At 34.8% G+C, this 26239-nt stretch overlaps 14 protein-coding genes and 5 pseudogenes across 19 annotated transcripts, besides 6 other annotated features; 11 read left to right on the top strand and 8 right to left on the bottom strand.

Annotated features, from left to right (window-relative positions):
* Positions 1-30: 30 nt before the first annotated feature.
* Positions 31-126: a terminal%2Cinverted (terminal inverted repeat of Maverick-3 transposon ID:TVAGG3_0338210).
* Positions 31-25096: a mobile genetic element.
* On the top strand, positions 566-1384 carry TVAGG3_0338400 (phage tail repeat-like family; the record flags this gene model as incomplete). The annotated part of the gene is made up of 1 exon (XM_051230665.1): positions 566-1384. One exon carries the CDS (start codon positions 566-568, stop codon positions 1382-1384), a length of 819 nt encoding a protein of 272 aa, XP_051100395.1.
* Positions 1524-1886, top strand: TVAGG3_0338390 (uncharacterized protein; the record flags this gene model as incomplete). Its single annotated transcript, XM_001317441.2, has 1 exon — positions 1524-1886. The coding sequence occupies one exon, from the start codon at positions 1524-1526 to the stop codon at positions 1884-1886; it is 363 nt and encodes a 120-aa protein (XP_001317476.1).
* TVAGG3_0338380 (uncharacterized protein) lies at positions 2150-2999 on the bottom strand (the record flags this gene model as incomplete). The annotated part of the gene is made up of 1 exon (XM_001317439.2): positions 2150-2999. A coding segment is annotated over one exon (850 nt), but the record flags the coding sequence as incomplete, so codon positions are not given.
* TVAGG3_0338370 lies at positions 3798-4645 on the top strand (annotated as a pseudogene). The gene has a single exon. A coding segment is annotated over exon 1 (848 nt).
* On the top strand, positions 7246-7538 carry TVAGG3_0338360 (annotated as a pseudogene). The gene has a single exon. A coding segment is annotated over exon 1 (293 nt).
* TVAGG3_0338350 (uncharacterized protein) lies at positions 7581-8277 on the top strand (the record flags this gene model as incomplete). Its single annotated transcript, XM_051230664.1, has 1 exon — positions 7581-8277. A coding segment is annotated over one exon (697 nt), but the record flags the coding sequence as incomplete, so codon positions are not given.
* Positions 8601-9464, top strand: TVAGG3_0338340 (DNA/RNA polymerases family; the record flags this gene model as incomplete). The annotated part of the gene is made up of 1 exon (XM_051230663.1): positions 8601-9464. A coding segment is annotated over one exon (864 nt), but the record flags the coding sequence as incomplete, so codon positions are not given.
* TVAGG3_0338330 (uncharacterized protein) lies at positions 9543-9710 on the top strand (the record flags this gene model as incomplete). Its single annotated transcript, XM_051230662.1, has 1 exon — positions 9543-9710. The coding sequence occupies one exon, from the start codon at positions 9543-9545 to the stop codon at positions 9708-9710; it is 168 nt and encodes a 55-aa protein (XP_051100392.1).
* TVAGG3_0338320 (uncharacterized protein) lies at positions 10862-11158 on the top strand (the record flags this gene model as incomplete). The annotated part of the gene is made up of 1 exon (XM_051230661.1): positions 10862-11158. One exon carries the CDS (start codon positions 10862-10864, stop codon positions 11156-11158), a length of 297 nt encoding a protein of 98 aa, XP_051100391.1.
* TVAGG3_0338310 (organellar and viral DNA polymerase type B) lies at positions 11366-12006 on the top strand (the record flags this gene model as incomplete). Its single annotated transcript, XM_051230660.1, has 1 exon — positions 11366-12006. A coding segment is annotated over one exon (641 nt), but the record flags the coding sequence as incomplete, so codon positions are not given.
* On the top strand, positions 13431-13850 carry TVAGG3_0338300 (uncharacterized protein; the record flags this gene model as incomplete). Its single annotated transcript, XM_001306118.2, has 1 exon — positions 13431-13850. One exon carries the CDS (start codon positions 13431-13433, stop codon positions 13848-13850), a length of 420 nt encoding a protein of 139 aa, XP_001306119.2.
* On the bottom strand, positions 14333-14782 carry TVAGG3_0338290 (protein of unknown function, DUF4106 family; the record flags this gene model as incomplete). The annotated part of the gene is made up of 1 exon (XM_051230659.1): positions 14333-14782. One exon carries the CDS (start codon positions 14780-14782, stop codon positions 14333-14335), a length of 450 nt encoding a protein of 149 aa, XP_051100389.1.
* On the bottom strand, positions 14931-15208 carry TVAGG3_0338280 (P-loop containing nucleoside triphosphate hydrolases family; the record flags this gene model as incomplete). The annotated part of the gene is made up of 1 exon (XM_051230658.1): positions 14931-15208. A coding segment is annotated over one exon (278 nt), but the record flags the coding sequence as incomplete, so codon positions are not given.
* On the top strand, positions 15245-15699 carry TVAGG3_0338270 (annotated as a pseudogene). Its single transcript has one exon. A coding segment is annotated over exon 1 (455 nt).
* On the bottom strand, positions 15715-16134 carry TVAGG3_0338260 (protein of unknown function, DUF4108 family; the record flags this gene model as incomplete). Its single annotated transcript, XM_051230657.1, has 1 exon — positions 15715-16134. One exon carries the CDS (start codon positions 16132-16134, stop codon positions 15715-15717), a length of 420 nt encoding a protein of 139 aa, XP_051100387.1.
* TVAGG3_0338250 (uncharacterized protein) lies at positions 16170-17405 on the bottom strand (the record flags this gene model as incomplete). The annotated part of the gene is made up of 1 exon (XM_051230656.1): positions 16170-17405. The coding sequence occupies one exon, from the start codon at positions 17403-17405 to the stop codon at positions 16170-16172; it is 1236 nt and encodes a 411-aa protein (XP_051100386.1).
* Positions 19478-20688, bottom strand: TVAGG3_0338240 (annotated as a pseudogene). Its single transcript has one exon. A coding segment is annotated over exon 1 (1211 nt).
* TVAGG3_0338230 lies at positions 20783-21545 on the bottom strand (annotated as a pseudogene). The gene has a single exon. A coding segment is annotated over exon 1 (763 nt).
* TVAGG3_0338220 (protein of unknown function, DUF4106 family) lies at positions 23391-23980 on the bottom strand (the record flags this gene model as incomplete). Its single annotated transcript, XM_051230655.1, has 1 exon — positions 23391-23980. A coding segment is annotated over one exon (590 nt), but the record flags the coding sequence as incomplete, so codon positions are not given.
* Positions 25001-25096: a terminal%2Cinverted (terminal inverted repeat of Maverick-3 transposon ID:TVAGG3_0338210).
* A 693-nt stretch (positions 25097-25789) lies between these two features.
* Positions 25790-25827: a mobile genetic element.
* Positions 25790-25827: a terminal%2Cinverted (terminal inverted repeat of Banshee-A3 transposon ID:TVAGG3_0338200).
* Positions 25828-25915: 88 nt separating this feature from the next.
* Positions 25916-26066: a mobile genetic element.
* Between the last annotated feature and the right edge of the window lie 173 nt (positions 26067-26239).

Here is a 26239-nt window from a genome sequence, read left to right as displayed (position 1 = left end):
AATAAGATAGCTTAAAAAATAATGTACGGTAAAAAAAAAAAAAAAAAAAAAAAAAAAGGAAGTGGGGCTTCCAGGCACTTCGTGCCTTCTAGCCCTGAGGATGATTGATATAATGAAGTTTTTTTTTTCTTGGGGTGAGCTTCCAGGCACTTCGTGCCTTCTAGCCCACATAAATGAAGTTTTTATTCGGAGGTCTTCCAGGAGCTTTTCACAAATTATATATGTTTTCATGTTTTGTCAAGACTTCTTCGTAAATGTTTTGTCAAGACTTCTTCGTAAATGTTTTGTCAAGACTTCTTCGTAAATGTTTTGTCAAGACTTCTTCGTAAATGTTTTGTCAAGACTTCTTCGTAAATGTTTTGTCAAGACTTCTTCGTAAATGTTTTGTCAAGACTTCTTCGTAATGAGCGTAAATGACCCAAAAATATAATTTAGGTGAAGAGGTGAGATGTCACCTCTTTTCTCACCTGTTTTCTCACCTCATGAATTTTCATGATTTCATCGTAAATGCTTTGTCACTTTTCTGTCACTTTTCGGGTAAAAACATTTTTATTATTATATATAAATGAATTTTACAAAACCACCGTTACCGTTCTTTGGAAATAAGAGTAGATGTAAAGATATTATATTGAGAGAACTTAAGAAACTACCGAATGGTCTAACATTTGTAGACTTGTTCGGTGGAAGTTTCTATATATCTCATTTGTGCCATACAATATTTCCTGACTCAAAGATTATATGCAATGACTTCGACAACTATATGAACCGTCTCAAACATATACCAGACACAAACAAAATATTGAAAGAGTTAAAAGAAAAGATACCTATAGGTAAGATGGAACGTATACCATTAGATAAGAAAAATACTGTCAGAGAGGTTTTGAAAAAGGCAGAGTATATTGACTGGGATAGTATATCTGCTAGACTATTATATAGTGGTGCTATAAGAGTTCATGACATTGAAACACTTATGTCAAAAGTTTTATATCTTAACTATACAAATGTTTTCAAAGAGAACATAGAAAAATATATTGAGGGTATAGAGTTTGTGAGATGTCATTGGACAGAGTTGTATGAAAAATATAAAGACAAGGAAAATGTTTTCTTTATAGTAGACCCGCCGTTCTTTAACACATACGATTTTCAATACCAAGTAGACTGGACTTTGAGAGACTCTTTAGAAACTTTAGACGTTTTACATAACCATCCATGCTTTTACTTTACATCCGATAAAAGTGGTTTGGAAAGTGTCATGAGATGGTTAGAGGATATACATGACTATGAGTTTAGATACGATAAGATAGAATATGAGAGAGGTCCTATAAACCGGAAAAAGTGTCATAACAAAGAAATTTTATTGGTAACTAAATGTGGTTTGAAATAGGACTACTTGTTTTAGGTTTTTTCCATTGTGTCATTTACTTATTTGACGTGGCAGAAAGGTACAGAGAATATGAAGATGAACCAATGCCTGCAAATGTTCAGTATATGTACTCGTAAGAGATATTTTTATCTAATATTAAATGGACGCACAGAACTTAGCGAATGCACAGCAACCTGGACAACCAAACCCAGAGAATATTCCAAATGAAGTTAGAATACAAACTGCAATGGCAAACTATGGTCAAGTGCCAACAGATGTACAAATGCAAACTGCCATGTCAAATGACGCTGCGTTAGGTTTGCCACCATGGTATGCAAATATGAGATGGAAAGAGTTTTATACAAACCCTGAAGTGGGATATAAACAACTCTATGCAGATGACGCGAACACAGGAGTTGACCCAGAATATGTTTTCTACCAGAGGAGAAACAGAATGTATGAGCTCCAGTTAAAGAATGCTATGGAACTCAACAGGAAACGTAAGAGACTAGGCGGACATTAGATTTTTACATATAGTAAAATGGGTTTCTTCAGTAAGATAGGAAACTTCTTTCGAAATGTTGGAAGAGGTATATGGAATGGAATAAAAACCGTAGGAAGAGGAATTGGAACGGAGTCAAAAATATTGGTAAAAGAGTAGGTCAGTTCGTTGGTATTATACTAAAGACCCTGAACCAGAAGAACAAGCTCCTGTTATACAACAGCCTGAACCTGCACCACAGTCAAGTTGGCAACCAAATCCAACACCTCAACCGTATTAAAAAATTATATTTTTTACCGTTCGATAGTAGTTGTATATGAAACTAAGTTCTAAGTAAAACGCATGGTATAATGGAATTATTCTCTTTCTTCCATCTGTTGTAAACCATACTTGAAAGTCTGAAATACTTCCACTTGGTGGTTCATATAGCTTTGTAGGTTTTTCGTAAAAGTCATTTGCCAAGCATAAGAAAGAGTTTTGGGCGCCAGAAAATGAAGCATGAACAATAATAGCAGCTGGGTCGAAAACATCTTTAAATAAATATGGTTCATCTCTTGCATATCGACTGTAAATATTTGCTAAAGGAAGTTCGACTTTCTGATTTAACATTCTTTGCAAATAATACCATGACATTGCAGTGAATTCTGTATATATTTGTTCGTCTTTCTTTGGATTGTCTTCGTAGATTTGAAATGACACTTGTGAATTTTGTTTGTCATATACAATTCTCACATAAAGTGTGCTCTCGGTATTTGCATATTCATCAGCATATTTTGCATAACATGAATTTATTTTATCTTCTATATTTTTTAACGCAGTCTGTAGAGAAGATGAAAGGTCAACTTGTATTAGCTCAATTTCTTCCCACATTTTTCGTTTCCCTTCAGATATATAATCTATATGAAACCTTACAATAAATGGAAAACTTTTATCTTCTACAGACACAAACTTCATTCTACGAAAGCCAATAGCTTTTGTGACGGATGGGTCTCTTAACCATCTCAATGGGTAGTCAAAACGATAGCCTTCATGCTTTACGGTCTCTGTCTCAAACTTTTGACCGACATTCGTAAAAAGTTCATCTAATGGTTTAGTTGTAGCAACTCTTGAATTTTCTTTTTCTATTGAAAGCATATTTTATCTAGAATAAAAATGTCGAAAGAAACAGCGTCTATGAGAGAAATAAAACACAACCGACAACTCATTTTGCAAGCTCTAAATAAGAACACAACAAACTTTTCAAACTATTCTAAGATATCTGAGTCATTGAAAGAAGGAAACTTAAAACTGACATTAAACCCATTGACAGACGAGTTTCTATTTCAAGACAGTAAGAACCATACTGTTTGTATAAATCCAACAAAAGGAACTTTAAACGAGAAACCTATAAAAGAACTTCTTTTGAAAGCAGATGTTGACAACAAAGCTGACAAAGAGTATGTCATTGAAAAAGTTCAAGAAGAACATGACAGAGCAGATGCAACATATGCAACGAAAGCAGATGTTGACAACAAAGCTGACAAAGAGTATGTCATTGAAAAAGTTCAAGAAGAACATGACAGAGCAGATGCAACATATGCAACAAAAGAACATACTCATCCTGAACTAGCGGACAAAACATATGTTGACAATAAAATGTCAAGTGAAGTGACAAGAGCTGACAAAGAATATTCTAAAAAGACTCATACACATACCATTGCAAATATTACAAACTTACAAGAAACCTTAAACAGGAAAAGTGACGTTGGACATACACATACCATTGCAAATATTACAAACTTACAAGAAACCTTAAACAGGAAAAGTGACGTTGGACATACACATACCATTGCAAATATTACAAACTTACAAGAAACATTAGAGACAAAAGCAGATAAAACATATGTCAATGAAATGTACCAAAGTTTAGTTGGAACAAAAAATATTGAAACTATGGTTGGTGACTTTTCTGTCAATGAAGAAAACAAATATTTTAGATGGCAGTTGGTACAGTCCTTAGAAAATGGTACACGGTATAAACTCATTCCGAAAAATAACAATGAAATGTATGTAAGCTATAAAAAGAACGATGGTACACAAGTTAAAGTTCCATTAGACAACAACTGCTACTTAAACTTATATGGAGACGAACAAAAGAAATATTTAAGAGTTTATGAAATGACAGATATGACATTGCCTGACCCAGCTCCAGTACCACATTATTATGACTATGGTGTTGACGCACGTGTAGACCCAAAAAAGCAAACATTATATTTAGAATATTATAGATATAAAAGATATAATGCAATAGAAAAAACGAGAATAGTATACTATTATGAAGATGACAGAAATAAATATTATAGTCAAGATTTTACCTACCCCGAAAACATAAGATTATATTATAAAAAATATTCTGACACAAACCAGAAGAAACCAGAAATAGTTACACTATATTTTAAGTTCAAAAGAGACAATCCTATAATATCTCATATGTTTGATTTAATGAACCCAGTAGGTTCTATTTATACATCTATGGAAGCAAGAGGTCCTCAAGTAATGTTTGGTGTTGGTGCATGGGAACAAATAGTCGACAGGTTTTTGTATTGTGCAAACTCTTCAAAGGAAACAGGTGGAAGTAAAACGATTTCAGAAAAACCTACCTGCACACAGTCACTACGTAGATTTAAGTACATCTCAAGCAGGTTGGCATAAGCATAAATTTTGGGATTGGCACGCCTTGAAAAAAGGTAAAGGATATGATGTTAAAGACGACGTTCAGTTTGCTATAAATTGTTACTGGAGTGACACTCAGGGAGATGGAAACCATACACATCGCGTTTCAGGATATACGCAAACAACGGGACAAAGTAAAGACTACATGCCACCTTACATGACAGTTTACGCATGGTATAGAATTGCTTAGTCGTCATTTTCAACTTCTTTAGCATATTCGTCAGGAGTTGTCTTATATTTGTTAGGAACTGTCTTTGAAAGTATACCACCTTGAACCTTAACAAGTTTGAAACGAGGTCTGACAATAGTCGTTTTATCTTCTGCTTGCAGTCTGTACATTTTGCCATGTTTGCCTAAAACTTCATAATATTCTCTTGTATACTTTCTTCTATTTTTACGAACACGAATGTGAGTACCTGTCGGGTTCCCATTGTTGTCATAGTCAATAGTATTTTCATATGGGTCGCGTTTAGGTATTTCTATTTTTACTTTGTCACCTTTCTGAAGTTTGAAGCCCGGCATTCTTTCTTGTTTGTCTCTTTTGACTAAATTGTTAAATATATAGTCTTTCTCTAAGTCAGGGTTGTTTTTCATTTCTTCGGGGGAGTGGTTTCCCAAACCTTTTTGTTTACGGCTATTGTAAATATTTAAAACTTGTCTCATCTTTGCCATGGAGAAATGTCTATACTTGTCGTCATATGACATTTCATCTACCTCACCACCTTGTGGTTGGTTTAAGTCTCTTAAGATTTTTATACAACTGTCAATGACACCAAGAGCAGAATGGTTTTGGTCGACAATGAAATATTGGTTTACATTTTTTGAACGCAGATAGTTTTTAATATCGTCTGATTTGAAAGAACTTTCACAGTCAGATGTCAGTTTTGTTGGATGGTATTTGTCAACGAATATTGTCAAAGCAGTTTTCACATCTAAAATATTTTTGGACTGTAATGGTATGGCTTCACAGTATCTTGTGTTTTGACCGACAAATATTAGCCAGTATGGTGGTCCATCTTCTCTATACCTCGGAATGTTTTCCAAGATATCCATAAACCAAGCATTTGGTGTTGAACTAAAGATTTTTACCATGAGTGCTTTCTTTGTTGCTTTAGAAACATAGGGGTCCTTGTTTGGATTCGTCATTTTTTAACCCATAAGAAATGGGTTTATTTGGCGCATTAGCAGGAGTTGCATCCAGATTTTTGCCCGCAGTGGGAACAATAGCCAGAGGTGTATTTGGAGTTGGAAGGAAGTTTTGAGTACATTAGGTATACTTAAAGAGAAAGCACAACCTATTATACAAACTGTACAGAAAGGTTGGGATGTAGCACGAGATGCAGCAAATCTTATTCCAAATCCTGAAACAAGAGGAAAAGTTCAAGGATGGATGGACAATGTAGGAAGACAAGCAGGAAACTATTATAACAAAGCAAATGACTACTATAACCAAGCAGGACACTATATGGACCAAGGTGAAAGATTCTTTAACAGAGGATATAACCATGCACAACAATGGGTAAACAATAACCAACCTCAACCGCCTCAAACGTGGGGAATGTAAATTTTTTTACTGAGATGAAATGAACAATACAGCATTGAGACAAATGGGTTCAAGATGGATTTGTCGGCTTCCAGCAGTTACACAACCACGTGTTTGTCAAGTTCTTCCTATACCTCAAGAAGTTTTAGACCGACTTTTTACTGAGAAATGAAATGACGAAGAGAGTAAACGGATTTGACACCACAAACAAAAATGACTTCAGGTAGATTTGACACCACAAACAAAAAGTTCAGAACCATTGTCAAAACCTGTCAAAGAACTTACAGATGAAGAGAAAAATTCAATAATAGAAAGTGCCAGGTCTGGAAATACAAACCCTAACTACAAAGTCACTTTTCATAGAAATGGAACGGCTAGTATCTCAAAAAAGAAACAGACTCTCACAAATAAAATATTGAAGTCTGAAGGAGCTTTCGAGACAACAGATGGAAAAGTTTACTTCACTGACCAACAGTTCATTATAGAACATCTCATTGACTTAGAGTCGAAATATTCTAAACTTTACAACAAACACAAAAAGTTGAAAGGAAAACAAAAACAAATGGCATATGATATTTATGAAGATGTTGACGACACAACCATACCTGCAAGTGAGGTAAAGTCAGAGGAACCGAAAAGTGACGAAAAACCGATAGAAGAAGGGAAGCCACAAACTGAAGAAAAACCAAAACCAAAGGTTAGTTTCCAAACTAAACCAAGTCAACCTTCATTAGCTGGTATGGGTTGGCGTCAAAGACTTCTGGTAGCGGGAGGTTATGTAAAATAAAGAAAAACATATATTTTTTAAAATATATTTTTTTATTTTATTTGAAATGTACGCCGAGTTTGTTGGAAAAGACCGTTGGGAAACTTGTTTGTTAGATGAGAAATATGAAATTCACTGTTGTGAGTCATTTGAAGTCAGAAACAAAAAGACAAAAAGAGTTTTAAGCGAATGTGAGCGAAATGACGGATATGCTAGGATGAGGATTGGTGGGAAATGCTATTTTAAACATATTGTCATTGCAACTCATTTTATACCGAACCCTAACAATTTACCTTTTGTAGACCATATAAACCGTATAAGAAACGACAATAGACTTGAAAACTTACGCTGGGTCACTTGTTCTGAAAACAATAAGAACAGAGGCAAATTTGGAGATATAGTATTCGAATTTGTCGACGAACTAGAAGATGAAGCAATTGAAATTACAGACTATGGTAAGCATACGTTTGAGTTTTACTACTATAGCGAAGAACAAGACTCTTTCTACTTTTATACCGGCGTAAACTATAGAAAATTACAAGTATATTTTACTAAGGATGGCTATGCTTATGTAAACGCTAGAGATACAGATGGAAAATACGTTCGAATACTTCTTAACAAATTCAAGAAGCTATATGGCATACCATTTTAAAAAAAACATTTTTTTATTTTTATAAAAATGCCCTCGCATAGAATGGATAGAAGGTCTGCTAGAATAAAAGCAGAGTTGCAAAGATATGGTTGGAAAGTTTCAAAGAAGTTTAAATATAGGAAGGGAAAGCCAATAAAAGTCTATGACAAACTGGCTGGTCTGACCTACGAAATGGACCTTGAAACAGCACGCGCCAATTATCCAAACAGACTAGAGAGGTTAGAGGAAGAGCGTCTTATGAACATGCCTTTCGATGTTAGTGAGCCTCAGGTTGAAGGACAAGACGGCTTTGCCAGATTCTACTGGAAACATGACGAACAATTGCATCCTTTGAGAAGGAAAAAAGGAAAAGGTGAAGACACACATGCTCCCATGGAAAGAACAAGATATGCATATGAAAAGTACCGTGAAGTTAGAAGTAAAATTACATCTGGTCGAACCTTTACAGTAAACTTTGACGAAGGAAAGAACAAAGAAGGCTTCATGGGAGTACTTGCTGCCATTCAAGACGGAAATAAGAAAGGATACAATCTCAGACTAACCGTAACAGATTTGGACGGTCACATTTACTATGCACATGGCAATGTCACAACAGCTGCACAACTTCTTGACGCTTTCAAGACTACAAAGAGAGAACAAATGTTTGACTCCGACTCAGACATTTTGAATGCAATTGAAGGAATTGCAAGTGTAAAATTTGAATGGTACCAACCTAACCCTCAAGCAGTCAGACAACATGCTGGATACTTCCCGTTCATAAATAAGTCTGACATTGACTTGACAAGGTATGGAATTTACAATTCAATTGAAACAATTGTCAATGAACCTTGTATTCTTACATGTCTCAGGAACTCTGGTCTTGTTACAGATGAGAAGATGAAGTATCTTGAGTCATGTGTGAAGACAAGGTACATTCTCAGAGGTCAATTGGCAAAAATTGCACCGTTGGCAAATGTCAATATCCGAGTTAACATTCCGACTGAGAAAGGTTCTTCACACGACGACTATGTTGTTGACTTCAAATTACCATGGTTGAAGATTGTAATTGTCCACAACCACTTCATGTTGAACGAAAGTCTTATGTTCGGAAAAGGCAAGTGCAACATTGTCAGAGCTGTAAACATTCTTTTCGAGAAAGGTTTGTTGGAACCAATTCCAGATGACAAGCTGACAGAAACTTTTGTACCAAAAGACGAAACAAACTTTTCATTGTTAGCAAGACCAAAAGTTGTTCCAGACAAAGTTATAGCACAAAAGAAGTACACTGTTCCAAAAGGAGTTGGATTGTTCGGATACCAACCTGAACCAGAAGAACTTCCAATGAGGTTGCAAGAACTTCAAGATGCTATAAACAAACTTCCATTGAGACATCCAATTGACGTCAAATTGTATTGGAGAGCATCGGAGTTAGGTCAGAAGGTTTTATATGAAACAGGTTGCTTCGACGATGTTTATGAGATAGCAGGCGAAGTTTCTCAGAAGATAAGAGACTCACTTGAATTTCCACGAACTGGACCCATTGGTTGCGACAAGTTCGACTCAAACGAAAAGATATACTATGTCGACCTTAACGCTGCATACATGAGGTTCGTCCAATATATCCCGACTGGAATTCCAAACGAAGACGGTGAGTTCCCAGGAAGGAACTATACAGTTGGAAAAGTCATACAACAACTGTATGATATTAGGAAAGCTTCAAACCCCAAACTTGCAATGACACTCAAATTGCTTATGAATTCGACATGGGGATATTCCATTAAGAAACCTCAAGAGATGAAGAGTAAACATTATGAGAAGGTCGACAACTTTGTTGAAAGGTTTTCTCCTTTTGTTTTGAAATACGAGTTCACCGAAGGTCAAGGTGGCTCAGTAACCACAGTAAAACCTATTGTCGAACATTGGTCTTATCCTCAGTTCGCAAAGGCAGTCCTTGACAACTACAACAAATTTTTCTCCGAAGTTAAATCCAAAGTGAAGGTATACTATGAGAACATTGACGCACTCATGACGAACGAAGAAGGCTATAACAAACTCATTGAAATGGGTATGGTCGGTGAGAAAATGGGCTGTTTTAAGCTAGACAAGGTATTTTCCGAAGTTCATGTTCTCTCCAAGCGTAAGTACTGGGGTATACTTGAAGACGGCACAGAAATAAAACATTGCATGAAATAAAACATTGCATACCATTTTAAAACATTTTTTAAAAATATATTTTTACATATATAAAATGCTTCAGGTTGAAAAACAAAGAACAAAAGTAGCAGATACAAAACCGTTAGACTATATCTTTACAAATGCCGGTAGGACTATATCAGATGAAGAAATTTTATCTCGAATTGTCTTTCATATACAACTACGGAAAAGTGCTGAAAAAGTATTGAAAAATGAGTTTTGGTTAGATGGTTTTTAGGTGTGCCTATGTGCCTATGTGCCTCGGTCATTTTAACTTCTCTGAAAAAGTGTGACAACATGACATTTTGACAACATCGTAGAAAACACACAAAACTCTTGAATTTTGTATAAAAAAAGCAACCGTCGGAATTCCGGCGGTTGGTATATTCTTCACAAAATGCTTGTTTTGAGGTCGAGCCATTTTTGGCTCCACCGTATTTTTCAACCAAAACTCTTGAATTCGGCAAAAATATATTTTAGGTGGAACCAGGTCACCAGGTCACCAGGTCACCAGGTCATTTTAACTTCTCTGAAAAAGTGTGACAACACGACATTTTGACAACATCGTAGAAAACACACAAAACTCTTGAATTTTGTATAAAAAAAGCAACCCGCTGTTTTCCGCGGGTTGGTATATTCTTCACAAAATGCTTGTTTTGAGGTCGAGCCACAAACGGATGTCCGACGGTTAAGCCACAAACGGATGTCCGACGGTTAAGCCACAAACGGATGTCCGACGGTTAAGCCACTCAAAAATATTTTTTATTTTTATTGTACGTACTGAAATGACAGTCGAAGCAAAAACGTTCACGAACAAATCTAATGGCGAAACATTCACAAAAGGCACTTACAACGGTATTGAAGTCTTACGTAGAGACAAGGATGGTTATATAAATGTAACAAATATGTGTCAGCAGTTTGGGAAAGACTTTAGAAAGTTGTTGGAAAATAAGTCCTGGGAAGAGTATTATACGGCATTTTGTGAAGAATATACCAACCGCCGGAATTCCGGCGGTTGCTTTTTATACAAGGTTCATGCAGGAATTCCGGATGAAATCAAACAGGTTAGAGGAACGTATGTAGACCCAAGACTTGTAAACTATATAGCAATGTGGGCTTCACCAAAATATTGCATAGCAGTTGGAAAAATTATGGACTCCATAGACAAGAAAGTTCATGAGAAGTTAGATGAAGAAGAACTTGAAGATACAGCAGAGAATGCAAAACCTTTGTTCGAAGAAGAAGTTGGAAAAATGCATGAAAAACAAATAGAACATGAACGTGAGATATGTTCTGGTTATAGAGACTCGCCATACGAACTAGACCAATGGGAACAAGAAGATTTAAAGAGAGAATTTAGAGAATATGAACTCGCTAAAATTTCATTAGAAGCTGCAGAAAAGAAGTTAAAAGTTTGGGGTCGTTTTGTACAAAAATATTGTGAGTAAATGAACCATTTATTTTTATTGAATTCAGCAAAAATAATGTTTAGGTGAAGAGGTGAGATTTCACCCGTTTTTTCACCTGTTTTTTCACCTCATGAATTTTCATGAATTTCCTTAAGATAGAAAAAATAAAGTTAGTTTTTTTAAAAAAATATTTTTTATTTTTATTGTAAGAACATGTTAGCAACAACTTCACCAAACTCTTTAGTCATGAACCCAACTTCAATGTTGGTAGAGATGAAAAGCTTCATTCCTTCTTCATATACTTTCGAAACAAAAATCCAGAAGATAAAGCAAGAACTTTTAACAAATAATTTAGATTGCACCGCACAGGATGAAACAAATGAACAGTATCTTTATGAAATGCAGGACATTATTGACCATTTACCCAAATTGCCTGAAATCCAACAACAAAAACTCACTATTCCAGAATTCGATGAAATAGAAGTAAAAACAACTGACTCGGTAGAAATAAAGAAGTTCATACGAAAGGTAAACTATGAATTCCTTGGTTTTCATTGCAACCATAAGGTTATGGACAAAGATTGCGACATGTTATATAAGAACATCTCTGACCTTTACAAATCTGAAGAATTTAAGACCTACGACAACTTTGTTTCGTTAGTTGCAAAATGTGTTTGGCAGATAAGAGATAAAGACAGAAGGGGTAAAATATGGAACGAACAGATAAGACCAACTGCTTCAGATTTAAAGAAAACCATTGACGCCTTGGTTGTTCTAGCAGGTAAGGTTTCAGAATATAACGCAAAAATGAACCCACAATGTTCTAAATGTAAAGCAGCAATGAGGAAATATAACTACTCCGTCAAAGAGATAGAAAGAATGAGAAACGACTATGCAGACTTAAAGAAAGAAGCAGAAAAGCCAGCAGAAAATAAAATGGACATGTTAGAATTTCTGAACAAAAACTATCCAACAGCAGAAGATTTCCTTCTATCTGATGTCAAGAAGAAATATAAAGAAACTTTCGGCATAGTTAAAACATTCGATATCCTCAGCGAAGAAATAGAAGCTACAAAACTGTTTAGAATTTCACGAATTCACAATGTTTACCATGTAAAACGCTTATAAAATAACTGGGGTAGAAAAGAGGTGAAAAAAGAGGTGAAATCTCACCTCTTCACCTAAACATTATTTTTGGGTCATTTACGCTCATTACGAAGAAGTTTTGACAAAACATTTACGATGAAATCATGAAAATTCATGAGGTGAAAAAAGAGGTGAAAAAAGAGGTGAAATCTCACCTCTTCACCTAAACATTATTTTTTGCTGAATTCCGTATGAAATTTCATGAATTTCCTTAAGATAGAAAAAATAAAGTTAGTTTTATTTTTTTTTTATTTTTTTATTTTGTATGTAAGAACAGATATGTCAACAACAGAGAACACAACACCTGCTATCGTTCATGAAGCCATAAATGAAGAATACGAGTGGGTTCAGTATAACAAACAACTCCGTCTCATTCGTTCGGTCAAAGATGACATGTACCAAATGCAAAGTATTTTGACAGCATGTGCTACACCAGATACTAAGAAACCACAAGACTGGTTTGAATTAAATAGCACTCATGAACTTTTGAGTGAGTTCGAACATGTAGAACTTAAAAAGATGTACCAAGACAGACAAAACTTACCATCGCATCTAAAAGGTATATATGTTCATAAGTTCCTAGTTAGTTCAATAGCAATGTGGGCTTCACCTCGTTATGCATGGTATATTTACAGACTTCTTGACGAAGTTGCTGAAAAATACATGTAAAGCGTTTATTTTTGGTCTTTTGTGAAAGTAAGAAAATAACGCTAATTTTTTTCTAACAAATTTTTTTATTTTGTATGTAAGAACAGATATGTCAACAACAGAGAACACAACAACAGTTATAGTCCATGAAGCCATAAATGAAGAATACGAGTACATACAATATAACAAACAGTTACGTCTCATTCGTTCGGTCAAAGACGATATGTACCAAATGCAAAGTATTTTGACAGCTCTTCGTTCTACAAAGCAAGCATATCATTGGTTTGAAAACCAGCAGGCAAAAGAACTTTTAGAAGAATTTCCTCATATGTTTGCGTTCCTCGGAAAACCGAGGAACGAGATTCCGTACGAAAATCGTAAAAATTTGCCAAATAGTTTGAAAGGATATTATGTTCATAGACTTCTTGTAAATGCTGTTGCAATGTGGGCTTCGCCTCGTTACGCTTGTTATATTTTCATGATGTTAGATGAAATTCATAGACAAGAACGTGAAGAGATGGAAAAGAAACTTCAAGCAAAAAATGAAGTCATTGAAGCAAAAGACAAAAGCATTCAGAAAAGAATACCACGTTCGGTACCAAAAGGTAAGGAAAAGAACTATAAGTATATGATTTATACTGAAGAGATGGAAAATGAAGAAGACAGAGATATGGTTATGTTGCATTTAGTCAGAAGAAACAACAAAAGCTTTTACGACCTTGCTAAGATTTACAAATCTGACAGAAATTGGTTCTATCGCGAAAACTTACCGATTTCAATGACACCGAATGAAGATGTGAAACAAATAGTTCAAGATACGTTACCTCAAACACACTATGATATGAAAGGTTGTACAATACTTACCTTCAAAGAAGATTTGCCATTGTTAAAGGAAAAAATAACAGAGTATTTTGACAACTTCAAACAAGTAGAGTAGATGAACCATTTATTTTTCAAGCTTGACTTCAGATGGCTCAGGTAGCTCTATAAGGTAAATTGTCTTGTCAAATCCTTCTGGCATTCCGAGTCCTTCCTTCCGACATTCCAAGTTCTTCCTTCCGACATTCCAAGTTCTTCCTTCCGACATTCCAAGTTCTTCCTTCCAACTGGAAAAAAATTTCCCGACAACTGGAAAAAATTTTCCTGTTGTTCGTCCGTAAACCATTCAAATTTTCGAAAATTGAGAACTTTTTGGTCGAACGACAGAAAAAATTTTTCCTTCAGACAGGAAAAAAATTTCCCGACAACTGGAAAAAAATTTCCCGACAACTGGAAAAGTTCTTCCTTCCAACAGGAAAAGTTCTTCCTTCCGACAGGACACAAACGAATGACCGACGTTCCTCTTCCTGAATGTCTTCCAAAGCCAGAAGAACCGACAGCCCCAGCACCACAACAGACTAAGACAAACACTTACATTTTTTACGCTTGACTTTTTACAATTTGAACTTTGTTCGCGTAGATATGAATTCTGAAAGAAGTATGAGGGTCTTGTATGACTTTGTACTTCTCCCATAGTTCATGTCTGTCAAACTTACCTGCCATGGACTCTTTCATAAGTTCCATGAAATCGTCTTCGGACAATCCAGGGAAAAGTATGATATCAGTAAGTATTCTTTTAACATCCTTACTTAAACTCTTTGCTGTCTGTACACAAATGACAACAGAGATGTTGAAGTGTCTGAGCTTCTTAAGAATTCGACACATATCTTGTTCTCTGTTCTTTAACAAAGGATGAGAGGCGAAATCATCTAAGATAAGAAGACATCTGTGAGGGTAAGTCTTCCAATCGTAAGATTGCAATTTCTTCGAAATGTATTCTATCTCTTTCTGTTTGTTTCTGAAGTGTTTCTTCTCTAATATTCTCTGCATTTCCTCATTTGGGTCTTTAAACTTAGAATTGACATACTCATTTATAGCATTGTACTTCAAAACTCTTCTTTGGTACTTCTTTATCCAATCTAACAACTCAGTATCCTTTATACATACTAACTTAGACTTTTTTATAATATCTTTGAACGAATTGACGGTTTGATCGAATTGACCAGAAGTACTACAAATGACTACTAACTCATAGAATGGGTTCTTCTCATCTAGTTCTTGTTGTTGTGCAGCCATTTTAAGATAAGTGAAAGTCTTACCCGACCCAGGCGGTGCGATTAGACCTGTTATACCATTCTGAGCAAATAAGAACTTGTCATGTATGGGTTTTATCTGAGCATTTTCTAACTTCCTCTTGTTCTTATTTAAAACATTCTCAAATTTCTTGTCAATGTCAGCAAACTTTTTTTCTAACATATTTTTAGAAAAATTAAAATTTTTATCTTTTTGAAAATGTCTAGCGATTTCGCTATCTATATTCGAGACAAACTTTTTGACAGCAAAACATCTGTCGACCATAAAATCTTACATAGTGTAAACAAGAAAGGTGAATTTGTTCTAAAGTTCTGTTTCTGGGAATATGACAAGAACCATAAAACATTAGGCAGAGAAGTCTTTAAGTTTGTCAATGACAGACTTGTTGACAGAGATGACGCCTCTTGGAGAGATGAAGTCCAACAAAAGTTCTTAGAATGCAAAGAAGACACATGCGCTGTTCTTGAAGATGAAATAGAAAACAGAATAGAAGAGCTATTAAAGGACAAAAACTTTTACATAAATATGGTTCTGAGAAGTTTGACATAACTCCACCAGAGAAGAAGAAGAAGAGAGAGAAAAAAGAAAAGAAAGTAGAAGAAGAGAAGAAAGAACCTGAACCAGTTCCAGAGAAAAAGAAATTTGACATGTAAAAATAAAATTTATTTTTAGAACATTTCTGGGTCAATGTCAATGTTCTCTTCCTCTTTAGGAGCAAACACTGGCTTAGACTCTAAAATCTTTTTACCCAATTTACCTTGAACTTCAACTATCTTAGACTCATAATATTCATAGTCGTCTGCTTTCTTTGGTTCATAAGGTATAACAAGTTTGTATGCTTTGCCTTCTTTAAGGTTTGAAAACCTTCTGTCAAAATTTTCTTTGACTGCTAACAAACCTTCTATGTCTAAGTCTTCAAATTTCGCACCATTTTTAGTCACAATAGCAAACTTAACAGGTTCGATGTTCCAAACTTTGTCAAATGTAGACTTTTCAAAATGGTAGAAGTAAACATTCAAATATATGAATGGGTCTAGTTCTTCTTTGACTTCTGTCATGTACTTGTTGACTGAAATATATTTCGTCATCTTTTCTATCGGATAAAAAAATATTTTTTTTAAATTTACTCATAAAAATTTTTCTTTGTATATACACCATTCTGTATGTCTAAAAGACTTTTGACATTTGCCAAGAATGTACGTTTAGACGCTGCCATATAACCATACTCTTGACAATATTGTTTATATGAATCGTACAATGACCTTTCATCTAAACACTCAAAGTTAGTCTCATCTATAAACAGTTCATATACACTCTTGTTTGCTTCTAACAATGTTTGTCTTTCTTCGGTATATGGAATTTGTCTTGGATTGAACTTAGAAATATCTAATGTCATGAAATATGAGAACAAGTGGTTGTAAAAGTTAGGTGTCAAAGTTTCTGCTAAGTCGTCAAAATATTCTGTATCTTGCATATGAGAATCTGACGTTCTGACAACTACATATCTTCTGTCAGAACTTTCTAACTTCATCGGAACAACATTGTTTGAAACCATAATGAAGTTTGCAACATTTTCACAAACTCTTTGGTCTTTATACTTTCTTTCAACAACTCCAACTTTGTCTGTTATAAGACTCTTCAAAGCATCTGAGTTCAAAACTTTTGTTGTATCTATACTTTGAAGTTCATTGCAAACTATAAGTTTCATATTCTCTATTGAGGAGTTAAACTTGCCACAGATGTTTTCTAAGTTTGTCATATTAGGGTTCGAATAACCTTCTAACAGTTTGCACAAAATATCTGTAAAGAAAGTATTCTTACCAGTTCCTTGTTTTCCAATTATAATGAGAGCAGTTTCATTTTTAGCACTTGGATGTTGTAAGATATTTGCAAACCAACATAAGATATACTCATAGACTCTTTCGTTTCCATTGCATATAATTTCTTTGACATGGTCTAACCAAGCTTCTATAATACTGTGTTTCCATTCTACTTGTTCGTATTTATATCCAGTGAAGATAGAATAGAAGTTTGGAGAAGGTGTATAGAACTTTATACCACGAACTGAAAAATCTTCTAACTTTGACAATAAGATATCCCAAGCATCTAACATCTTCATACCAACCTGTACGACTTTTATTTTCTTAAGTTTCTGTCTACATTCTTGTTCTGAAACTATTGTTGCTCTTGGTTTGTTAAAGACAACATCCCATTCTTTCATGACATAACATTCTGGGGCAGAGTCGACATAAATGACTAAACGTTTCAAATTCTCGACTGCTTTGTTATAGTCTCTAAATGGACACATATTTCTGAACGCTTGGAAGTCATAAAAATCTGAAACGTCTATTCTGTACATTTTTATAAAAATAAAAAAAAATATTTTTTTTATTCTTGACTTTGTTGTTGCATTTGTTCCATTTGTTGCATTTGTTGTTCTTGAGCTATTTGTTGTTGAAGTTGTTCTTGTAGTACAATACTTTCACCAGTTGCATCTTCCAATTCGAAACTCTTTCTGCCGTCATTGACAAATACATAGGACATAAAAGTTTTACAGGAACAAAGTTTGCGTCGACTAAGGTTAAGTTTATGTTTGCTAAAGTGTTTGAGTTTACTAAAGCTGAAAACTCTGCATTCGAATGAACAATAGGCAAACCAGCAGAGAAAGTGTTGTTTATACGCATGAGTATCTTTTGGTCATAGTAGTTCTGTCGACATTCGAATAGCACTTTGAACCTAAGTTTGAAACAATATATAAAATAGGTGTACTTAAAGTCAATGGAATAGACATTCCTTGTATGACACCTTTTCCTGTTATAGAAACTGTTGGTAGTAAAAACAGATATAAGTTTTGTATTATAGCTCATATCGTTTATACTAAACTCAGTCGGACATCCAAACATAATGAAACCTGCTCTAGTTGCAGCACATGTTACATCCGTCCTTAAAGTATTAAATAAGTCAACAAAACCTGTTGGTGGTATATCTGAGTAAGTATCTTCAAAGAAGTATTTTTACCATTCACAACAACAAAGTCTTCTGGTGTCAAAAGAGCAAAACAGGCTTTAGTCGTCATCGTGTTTAAGGTCAGTTTACAATACCGTCCTTGAGGACTTTGTAAGTTTGTTGTTATAGAATTATATGACTCAGGGTTTTTAGTCGTAATAGTATAAACCACTATGTCTTCTGCCATTTACTTAGCAAACAAACTTTAATGAAATGTTGTGGTCGTCAAATATTTTTATGACGTCTGGGAAACTATATTTTAAGTTCAACGTTTCACCTCCTTTCATAACGTATATCTTGTCAATGACATTATATGAAACACCACAGCAACTAATGTCGGGTTCTATTTCTTTGATGTTTATATCGTCTGCCTCTGTCAAAAGTTTCAAATAGTTCTTTCAAAATTTCATGAGGTGCGATGACATATGAGTTCACTTTTACAGGGTTGTTTCGACCAAGTTTTAACATTATACCTAAAGCTTGACAAATCTTCTCCTGAGTTTTAAGTTTGTCTTTAAGTTGTTGGTAGTCGTTTCGAATATCTGCAACAGAACTTAAGTCTCTGCTAACTCAGGATATGTTGGTTGTTCTTTTACAGGAACAATTGCTATACATCTTCGTCTTCGTAGGTTTCCCCACTTCAACATCTCTTTCTTTGACATTGACAACAACACTTTGACTGTTTGTTTGAGTTGGTGAATTTAACTTCACATCTGCCATCGCCATTAAACCTTTTGAAACACTTACGCTTCTATTTTCGGAAATGACATTTTACTTAGAATAAAAAGATGGACGTATTCGAGTATCTCTTCGAATTGAAGCAGAACAAAGTTTACACACAAAACAATACAAATACATTGACAGAATAGTTCTTTATACAAACAATGGAAAATGTTATAGAATAGCAGTCTTTGCTGAACCAAAATATTTTCATAAAGCAAAGAAAGTTGGTATAACTGAAATGGTGAAAGTTCTTGAAGCAGACAAAAATATAACAACAAAACTTACAGATATTTCTAAAGGTAAGTTTATAAACAATTTTATGTCAAAACTGGCGTACTGTCAATATTTGACGGAGAGAAGTCAGTTCAAGAACAACTTACTGACCTGCTGCCAAAATCTGCTCGATGGAAGCTGTCGTTATGCCAATCTGAGGAGCCCAAGGTTTCATCGAACGAATCTTCAAAAGAGCATCTTCCGTGAAAAGTGCTATTGGTTTTGTAAACTTCTTTGCTTTCAATTCATTTGGACCGTCTCTGTCACCAGTATATTGTATTTGAACTGTACAAAGTTGAAATACCACCCATAAAGTCTTCTGAGTCAGCAAATGGAATGCCAAGCCAAAAGTTTGAACGGTCTCCATTTGTATATTGAGTTTTTTGAGCTCCTGTATGAGTCCATACTTCACATATGGCATAATAGAACTTTGCATTTCAGGGTTAATGGTTGTTGTGAAGTTGTTGTTAAAGTTCATAGCATCTAATGTCAAGTTGTATGACCTCATATCCTCAACTGTAGAATATTCTTCTCTTGGATAATATTTCCATCTATGTTTATATGATATTTAATACCAGGGTTGTAGAAACAAGAATAGTCATTTATAGTTCGTCTGAACAGTACAAACATAGTATCTGCATGTTTCATGCAGTTGTTAAGGCAATATCTGTTCTTGCACCTGGGTCAGCACTTTGGTTTCCAACTTCACCTGCAAAGTCTTTGACAGATATTTGGTGTATAGGGAACATAAGTGGAACTGCAATATATTGGCAGCTAAAGCATTTGAAATATCTGGGTCCAACATATAGACTGCAAGTCTGCTTTCTATTCTCTTTGCATTCAAATTTTTCGCATGTGAACTTAACTGGGTCCCAAGCATCTCCAGCAGCATTGAAATAATAGTTTACTTCAGTGTTGAGGTTTGAGAAACCAAGTCTAAGTCAACTTTGTTTTTGCAAAAGTCGGCGAATGACATTTTATTTGTTCCCACTACTTCTGTAAGAGTGAATGGGTCTTGTGTTGGTGCAATGACTAAGTTATTTTTGCTTGGAGTAAGTTCGATAGAAATTTTTCCTGCCCAGTTTGGCAAGTATCTTAAAAACCTGAAGATGAGGAAAGATGACAAAGGAACTCTAAGTTTCAGTTTTACTTTAGTGACAGCATTTCCATCTGAACCAGAAAGGTTAACATAAACTCCTGGAACGTTAGGGTCAAGTCTTCTTATTTTCTCAATAGTTGCATACTGGTCTGTTTGTTCTCTAGCTTGTGGTTGTACTGAGTTTCTCAAAGCGAACCATTCATAGTTTGCCCATGTTACTGTTTGGACTAGGTCAGAGTTAGAATATATCTTATATCCCATGAAAACTTCTGGAGCATATTGGTATCCGACATAGAAAATTCCATTGCAACCTTTCTTGTCAGACAACTTGGCAGAAGGTTTTATTTCAATGTCTTGTTCCACGTATAAGAAAGAGTTGTCAATAGAAATAATATGAAACCTGTCGCAAGCAATATCTACTGTTGTTGAAGAACCTTCTCCAAACTCACCTACGTTTCCATAAGAAACAGCAGTTGTATATTCGTAAGTTCCAGGAACTATTTCTGACCTTCTAATGGCATTGTCGCATTCGTTATACCATTCGGAAACATTTCCATTCATGGCATCCAAAACTGTTGGCGTTATATTCTGAGCGGCGTACATTTCATATGAGTAAAAATATAGAATAGTTGGATTTATATGTCATAATAGAACCCACTCCGACCAAGCTTTACTTTCTTCCTGACTGAGTTTTTAACTCTTCTTTTTCCTTCATTGCCCTCTGCTTGAAGTTGTTGCATCTTTGCATTATGTTCATCTAGTATGTTGCAAATTTCCCATGTCCTTTTTGCCTTTTGGCTCTGGTCGCCCATCTCAGGTAACCTATATCCTAGAAAGAGTTTGTCATAGTCTGTATTTGAGTCTTCGCGTATTGTTTGCATGACTCTTTCCTGAGTTTCTGGTTCAAGCTCTTCAAACAGTGCCTGTCCATATGGAATAAGCTCGTTTCCAAATATATGTTTTTGTAGCCATTCTGGTTTTCTTTCCATGTTACCAACTATATCTTTTGTGAATGGGAAAGCTTCTACCCAATCTTTCAGTCTTGCGTCGTTTATTTCTGTAGTTGGTTTTATTTTGTCAAGGAACATGTTTTTCAATACTAACATTTCATTTGGTACTGTCCATTTGAGTTTTCTTAAATATTCATCCCTTCTCGGTTCATTGTCTGCAAAGTAAGTTTTTATGACATTTTGTAAACTTTCGTTTGCAAGGTCATGCAATAGGTTCTCTTCCTTCTCCTCCCTAACTTTCTTTCTAAACTCTTCACCAAATATACCATCTCTATGGTTCTGTGTAGTTCTTTGAGATAAATGTTCTAGAACGTCAGGTGTTATATTTCCATCAGCCATGTTCATTTCATACTGGTCCAAAATATCTGCATCTTTCATATCTTTCAATGGCATTAAAGCCGCGCTGAAAATACCAGCTACATCTGGTTCACCATTCACTTCCATTGCGTCTACAACTTCTTGGAATTGTGGTTGTAAGTTTATGAACCACCTATCCGGATTAGCTTTATGACCCCATCTCATTGTAGTTCCATCGTCTGCAGAAACAAAAGTAGGTTTGTTTCCATCTTGGTTAGGTTCTGAATGAACTTTAAACAATGTTTCATTTCTATATGTTTTCTTGAAATTTAACCTTTATCTTCACCGAGTTCATCCGAAGATTGAACGTTAAATGCTCGTAAGTAAAAAGGGTTGTTGTATTTGTGTACATTTTTTTTCAGTTCTTCCATTCTATGCTGGATATTTTCATCTGATGTTGGAGTCTTTTGTATGTCGGCAAACATTTTTCGATATTCTTCTACTATGTCAGCCGAATTTTTTTTAGACTCTTGGAAATATTCCATATTCTCGCGCATACTCTTGTTGAGGGTCAAGATTTTTCGGCTGTTCCAAATCTTCATCTAGTTCTGTGAAGTTAGTTTCCAAAGGAGTGACTTGTTTGTTTCCTTCAGGCTCTTCTAGCTGTTGTTGCTGAACTATTTCTTCCATGTCTGGTTGTATCTGAACTATTTCTTCCTGTGGAGTTTCTTGTACCTCATCTGCTGGCATTTCATATATTCCGAGACCGTTTTTAACAAGTTCCCTATCTAAGTCATCCGGACTCATAAACCTTTCTTCTTTCGTTCCGTCTCTATTTTTTACGCGTTTCATGAAGAGAGTTGTATTGTCATTTAGCTCTGACACCAAATATCTCGGAGTAAATTCATCCATGTCATTTGGATGATATGCTATTAAATCATATCCCTTAGCGAGCTTGTATTTTCCAGGTTTGAAATTATATCCCATTTGGTGCTGAGCCATAAAGCTAAATAGGTTCGGGTCAGTATTTCCATCCTTGAACTTTCTAATAGCTTCTTTATATCTGTCACTAAAGTCAATAGTATCTGGGTAACCATACTCTTCCTTCAGCATTTTTAAGAATTCTTGGTTTCCTTGTTCTCTACTTCTTTTATGTCCTTGCTCTGTTTGTGGTTGTTGTTGTGCAGGGTTTTGAACTGTTGGTTGCTGTGCTGGTTGTTGTGTTGGTTGTTGTGCTGGTTGTGGAGGTGGTTGTTGTGCTGGTTGTTGTGCATGCCTGTGTCTGTGTCCATGTGACGATGTAAATGTTCTAGGTAGTCCTGGTGCAGGTGCTTCTCTTGGAGGGTTTGGTGGTATATAAGTTCCACCAGCTGGCACATATGTTCCATCTGCAGCGTAATGTCCTACCTGACTTTTGTTTTTAAGAAAGCATTTACTAGGTCTGTTTTGGTCTGTTGTAACTCTTTTTTTTGACTTTTCACAACAGTTGCTCTAACGGCGTCATAGGCACTTTGAACTGCCTGTCTTGTTGCTGCATCTGTTATTTTCGTCATATTTTGTGCTACTTCTCTTAACTCGTTGTCGAAACCTTCAGACTTCAGTTTCTTTCCAGATGAGAAGTCGTTCACTTGTTTCACCTTACTATGAAGAGCTTCGAAGGCATTCTAAAGTCAGCATTTGTTAAAGCTTCATTTGAACTGTCTTCATCCGCTTGTATTTTTGTCCTTATTGACCCTATAAGCTGGGCTGCTTTAGCGTTGGCTTGGGCATCTAACCAGTCATTGTTAGCTTTTATATATTCTGAGCTTTTCATTGCCTTTTGCATGGCTGCGTCGTTATTTTTACTTTCTTGTGCTAAGTTTCATACTGTACGGTTTGGTTTTGCAACTGTAAAAGTTTTTCTGCCTTTACATTTGCTTCAACTTCTTTTTTATACTCATCGCTATCCATATATGTCTTCAGGGCTTTTTGTTTTATCTCTTCATCTTTCAGTATTTTATATTGAGTAGTATGGTTTTTCAAATTTATAACATCTTGTTCCATTTTTGCTACTTCTGCTGCTTTTTCTGACACTTTTTTCGCATATTCCTCTGTACTTAGTTCTTTCAGTTGTTCTTCTTTCTTCTTTTTCTCTACGTTTAACTCATTGAGTTTCTTTGTGTGTCTGTCATATTCTAGTTTCTTTTCGTTTTCACTTATTTGCTTCTGTATGTCTATGTTTGACTTTTTGACATCTGTTATTTGATTTTTGAGTGAACTCAAATTCATTTGACTTTGAGGGTTATATGCTGTTCCGTCTGCAGCTCCACCATAGCCTGCCATTTTCGCTAAAAGTGCCGCTCTTAAACCTCCACTCTGTGCACCAACAACTCGGTTTAAAAGCATAGGATTGCTTGACATTTGTTGCAACATAGTGGGGTCATTCAGCATTTGTTGTTGCAACTGTTGTTGTGGTGTTAGTTTTACTATTGGATGTTTCAATGCTCTCTTCCTCTTACGTATATTCTTACGTAGCTTACGTGGCATTTTAAGTGAAGTTAAAAAGCGGCTTTTGACAGATGTTTTATTGTGACTTCTTCGTAAAGACTTTGTTGAGATTTCTTCGTAAATGAGTGTAAATGACCCAAAAATATATTTTAGGGTAGAAGGGTAGATTTCACCTGTTTTCTACCCTCTTTTCTACCCTCTTGAATTTTCATGAAATTTACACCAAAAATATATTTTAGGTGAAGAGGTGAGATTTCACCTCTTTTTTCACCTCATTTCTCACCTCTTGAATTTTCATGAATTTCTTCGTAAAGACTTTGTTAAGACTTCTTCATCTAATTTCTCATGAACTTTCTTGTCTATGTTTTGTCAAGATTTCATCGTAAAGACTTTGTTGAGATTTCTTCGTAAATGACCCTAGTAGTATATTTTTGGTGTAAATTTCATGAAAATTCAAGAGGGTAGAAAAGAGGGTAGAAAACAGGTGAAATCTACCCTTCTACCCTAAAATATATTTTTGGTGTAAATTTCATGAAAATTCAAGAGGGTGAAAAATTAGGTGAAAAAACAGGTGAAATCTCACCTCTTCACCTAAAATATATTTTTGGGTCATTTACACTCATTTACGAAGAAATCTCAACAAAGTCTTTACGAAGAAGTCTTGACAAAACATTTACGAAGAAGTCTTGACAAAACATTTACGAAGAAGTCTTGACAAAACATTTACGAAGAAGTCTTGACAAAACATTTACGAAGAAGTCTTGACAAAACATTTACGAAGAAGTCTTGACAAAACATTTACGAAGAAGTCTTGACAAAGTCTTTACGATGAAATCTTGACAAAGTCTTTACGATGAAATTCATGAAAATTCAAGAGGTGAAAAATGAGGTGAAAAAACAGGTGAAATCTCACCTCTTCACCTAAAATATATTTTTATTGAATTCTGTATAATATTCTGAGTAATATGACAGATGTTTATATAACACTTTCTCCGGTTTATAGGACCTCTCTCATATTCTATCTTGTCATATCAAAACTCATAGTCATGTTTGTCCTCTAAGACTTCATTTATACTAAACATCTTCGGGGCTAGAAGGCACGAAGTGCCTGGAAGCCCCACTACCTTTTTTTTTTTTTTTTTTTTTTTTTTTTTTTTTTTTTCGGTAGTGTTTACTAATAGATGAATAGTATATAAATTCTATTAAAATGGATTTGATCCAAAAAAATATATAAAATTTGATCATAAATAAAATCGTTTTAAATTACTTCTTCATTTAAATTATAACAATTATTTTTTTTATATTTTTTTGGATCAAATCCATTTTAATAGAATTTATATACTATTCATCTATTAGTAAACACTACCGTATATTATTTTTTAAGCTATCTTATTTTTTGAACTTTTATTCAAATCTTTGGTCGCAAGAAGAATTGCATGATAAATAAAAACATTTAATCAAAGTCAATTTTATTTTTCATATTCAAATGGACTGAGTGTTAACATTTAACATTTTTTGCTAATTGTCGTCAAAAATTAGGCGTAAAGCAAAAATTAATATTTCATATGGTTTTATGATAGATAAGCATTATATTCCCACTCATTATATTCGTAAATTTTGAGGTTTATCATTCGCTTTTAAGATCATTGAATTTGATTTTTATATAAAATAGTTATATATTAGAAAATAATATGAGTTTATGTGATATTATTTTTCAGAAGATTTTGTGTTCTTCTTCAAAATTTTATTTTTTTATTAAAAAGAATCTTTACAAAATATACATTTACTTTAATTAATATTTAAAAACGTGCTCTATCAAAAGTTCCAAAAATTCAATATTTTAGCTTTTCTGAGGTGTCACTTTTGATGAATTTCTGTTTACAACACATATAATCTACAATAATCATATTTGTTACAGTAAAAATTAGGGCTGTACAAAATCGAGAAAAACATTGCCGTGTGGTAATATAGGGTCAAAAAAATCGCGCCTCGGCGGCTCCGCCGCCTCGGCACTATTAAGTGCGCATTATATTTAATATGTCCTTCTTTTTTTTTCTTTTTTCTTCTTCTTCTTTTCCTTTCCTTCTTCCTCTCCTTCCTCTTCTTTCCTTCTCCTTCTCTTTTTACAACAACGTCGAAGATCTTCGAATTTGATTGTTGGAAAAGCATCTATTTCAGATAAAGGATGCCTTTCTCACAGTCAACATACGAGGGTCCTGGCTGAAACGTTCTCAAAAAGCCTGAGATGGTAATTCTCTGATCACTCATAGCTGGGCAGGTAGTCATTGCTGACAATAC

Source organism: Trichomonas vaginalis, chromosome V (genome assembly GCF_026262505.1).
Source record: "Trichomonas vaginalis G3 chromosome V, whole genome shotgun sequence".
Classification (NCBI taxonomy): domain Eukaryota; phylum Parabasalia; order Trichomonadida; family Trichomonadidae; genus Trichomonas; species Trichomonas vaginalis.
The sequence above is the reverse complement of the archived record's forward strand: the minus strand, read 5'-3'. Positions and strand labels throughout refer to the sequence as shown.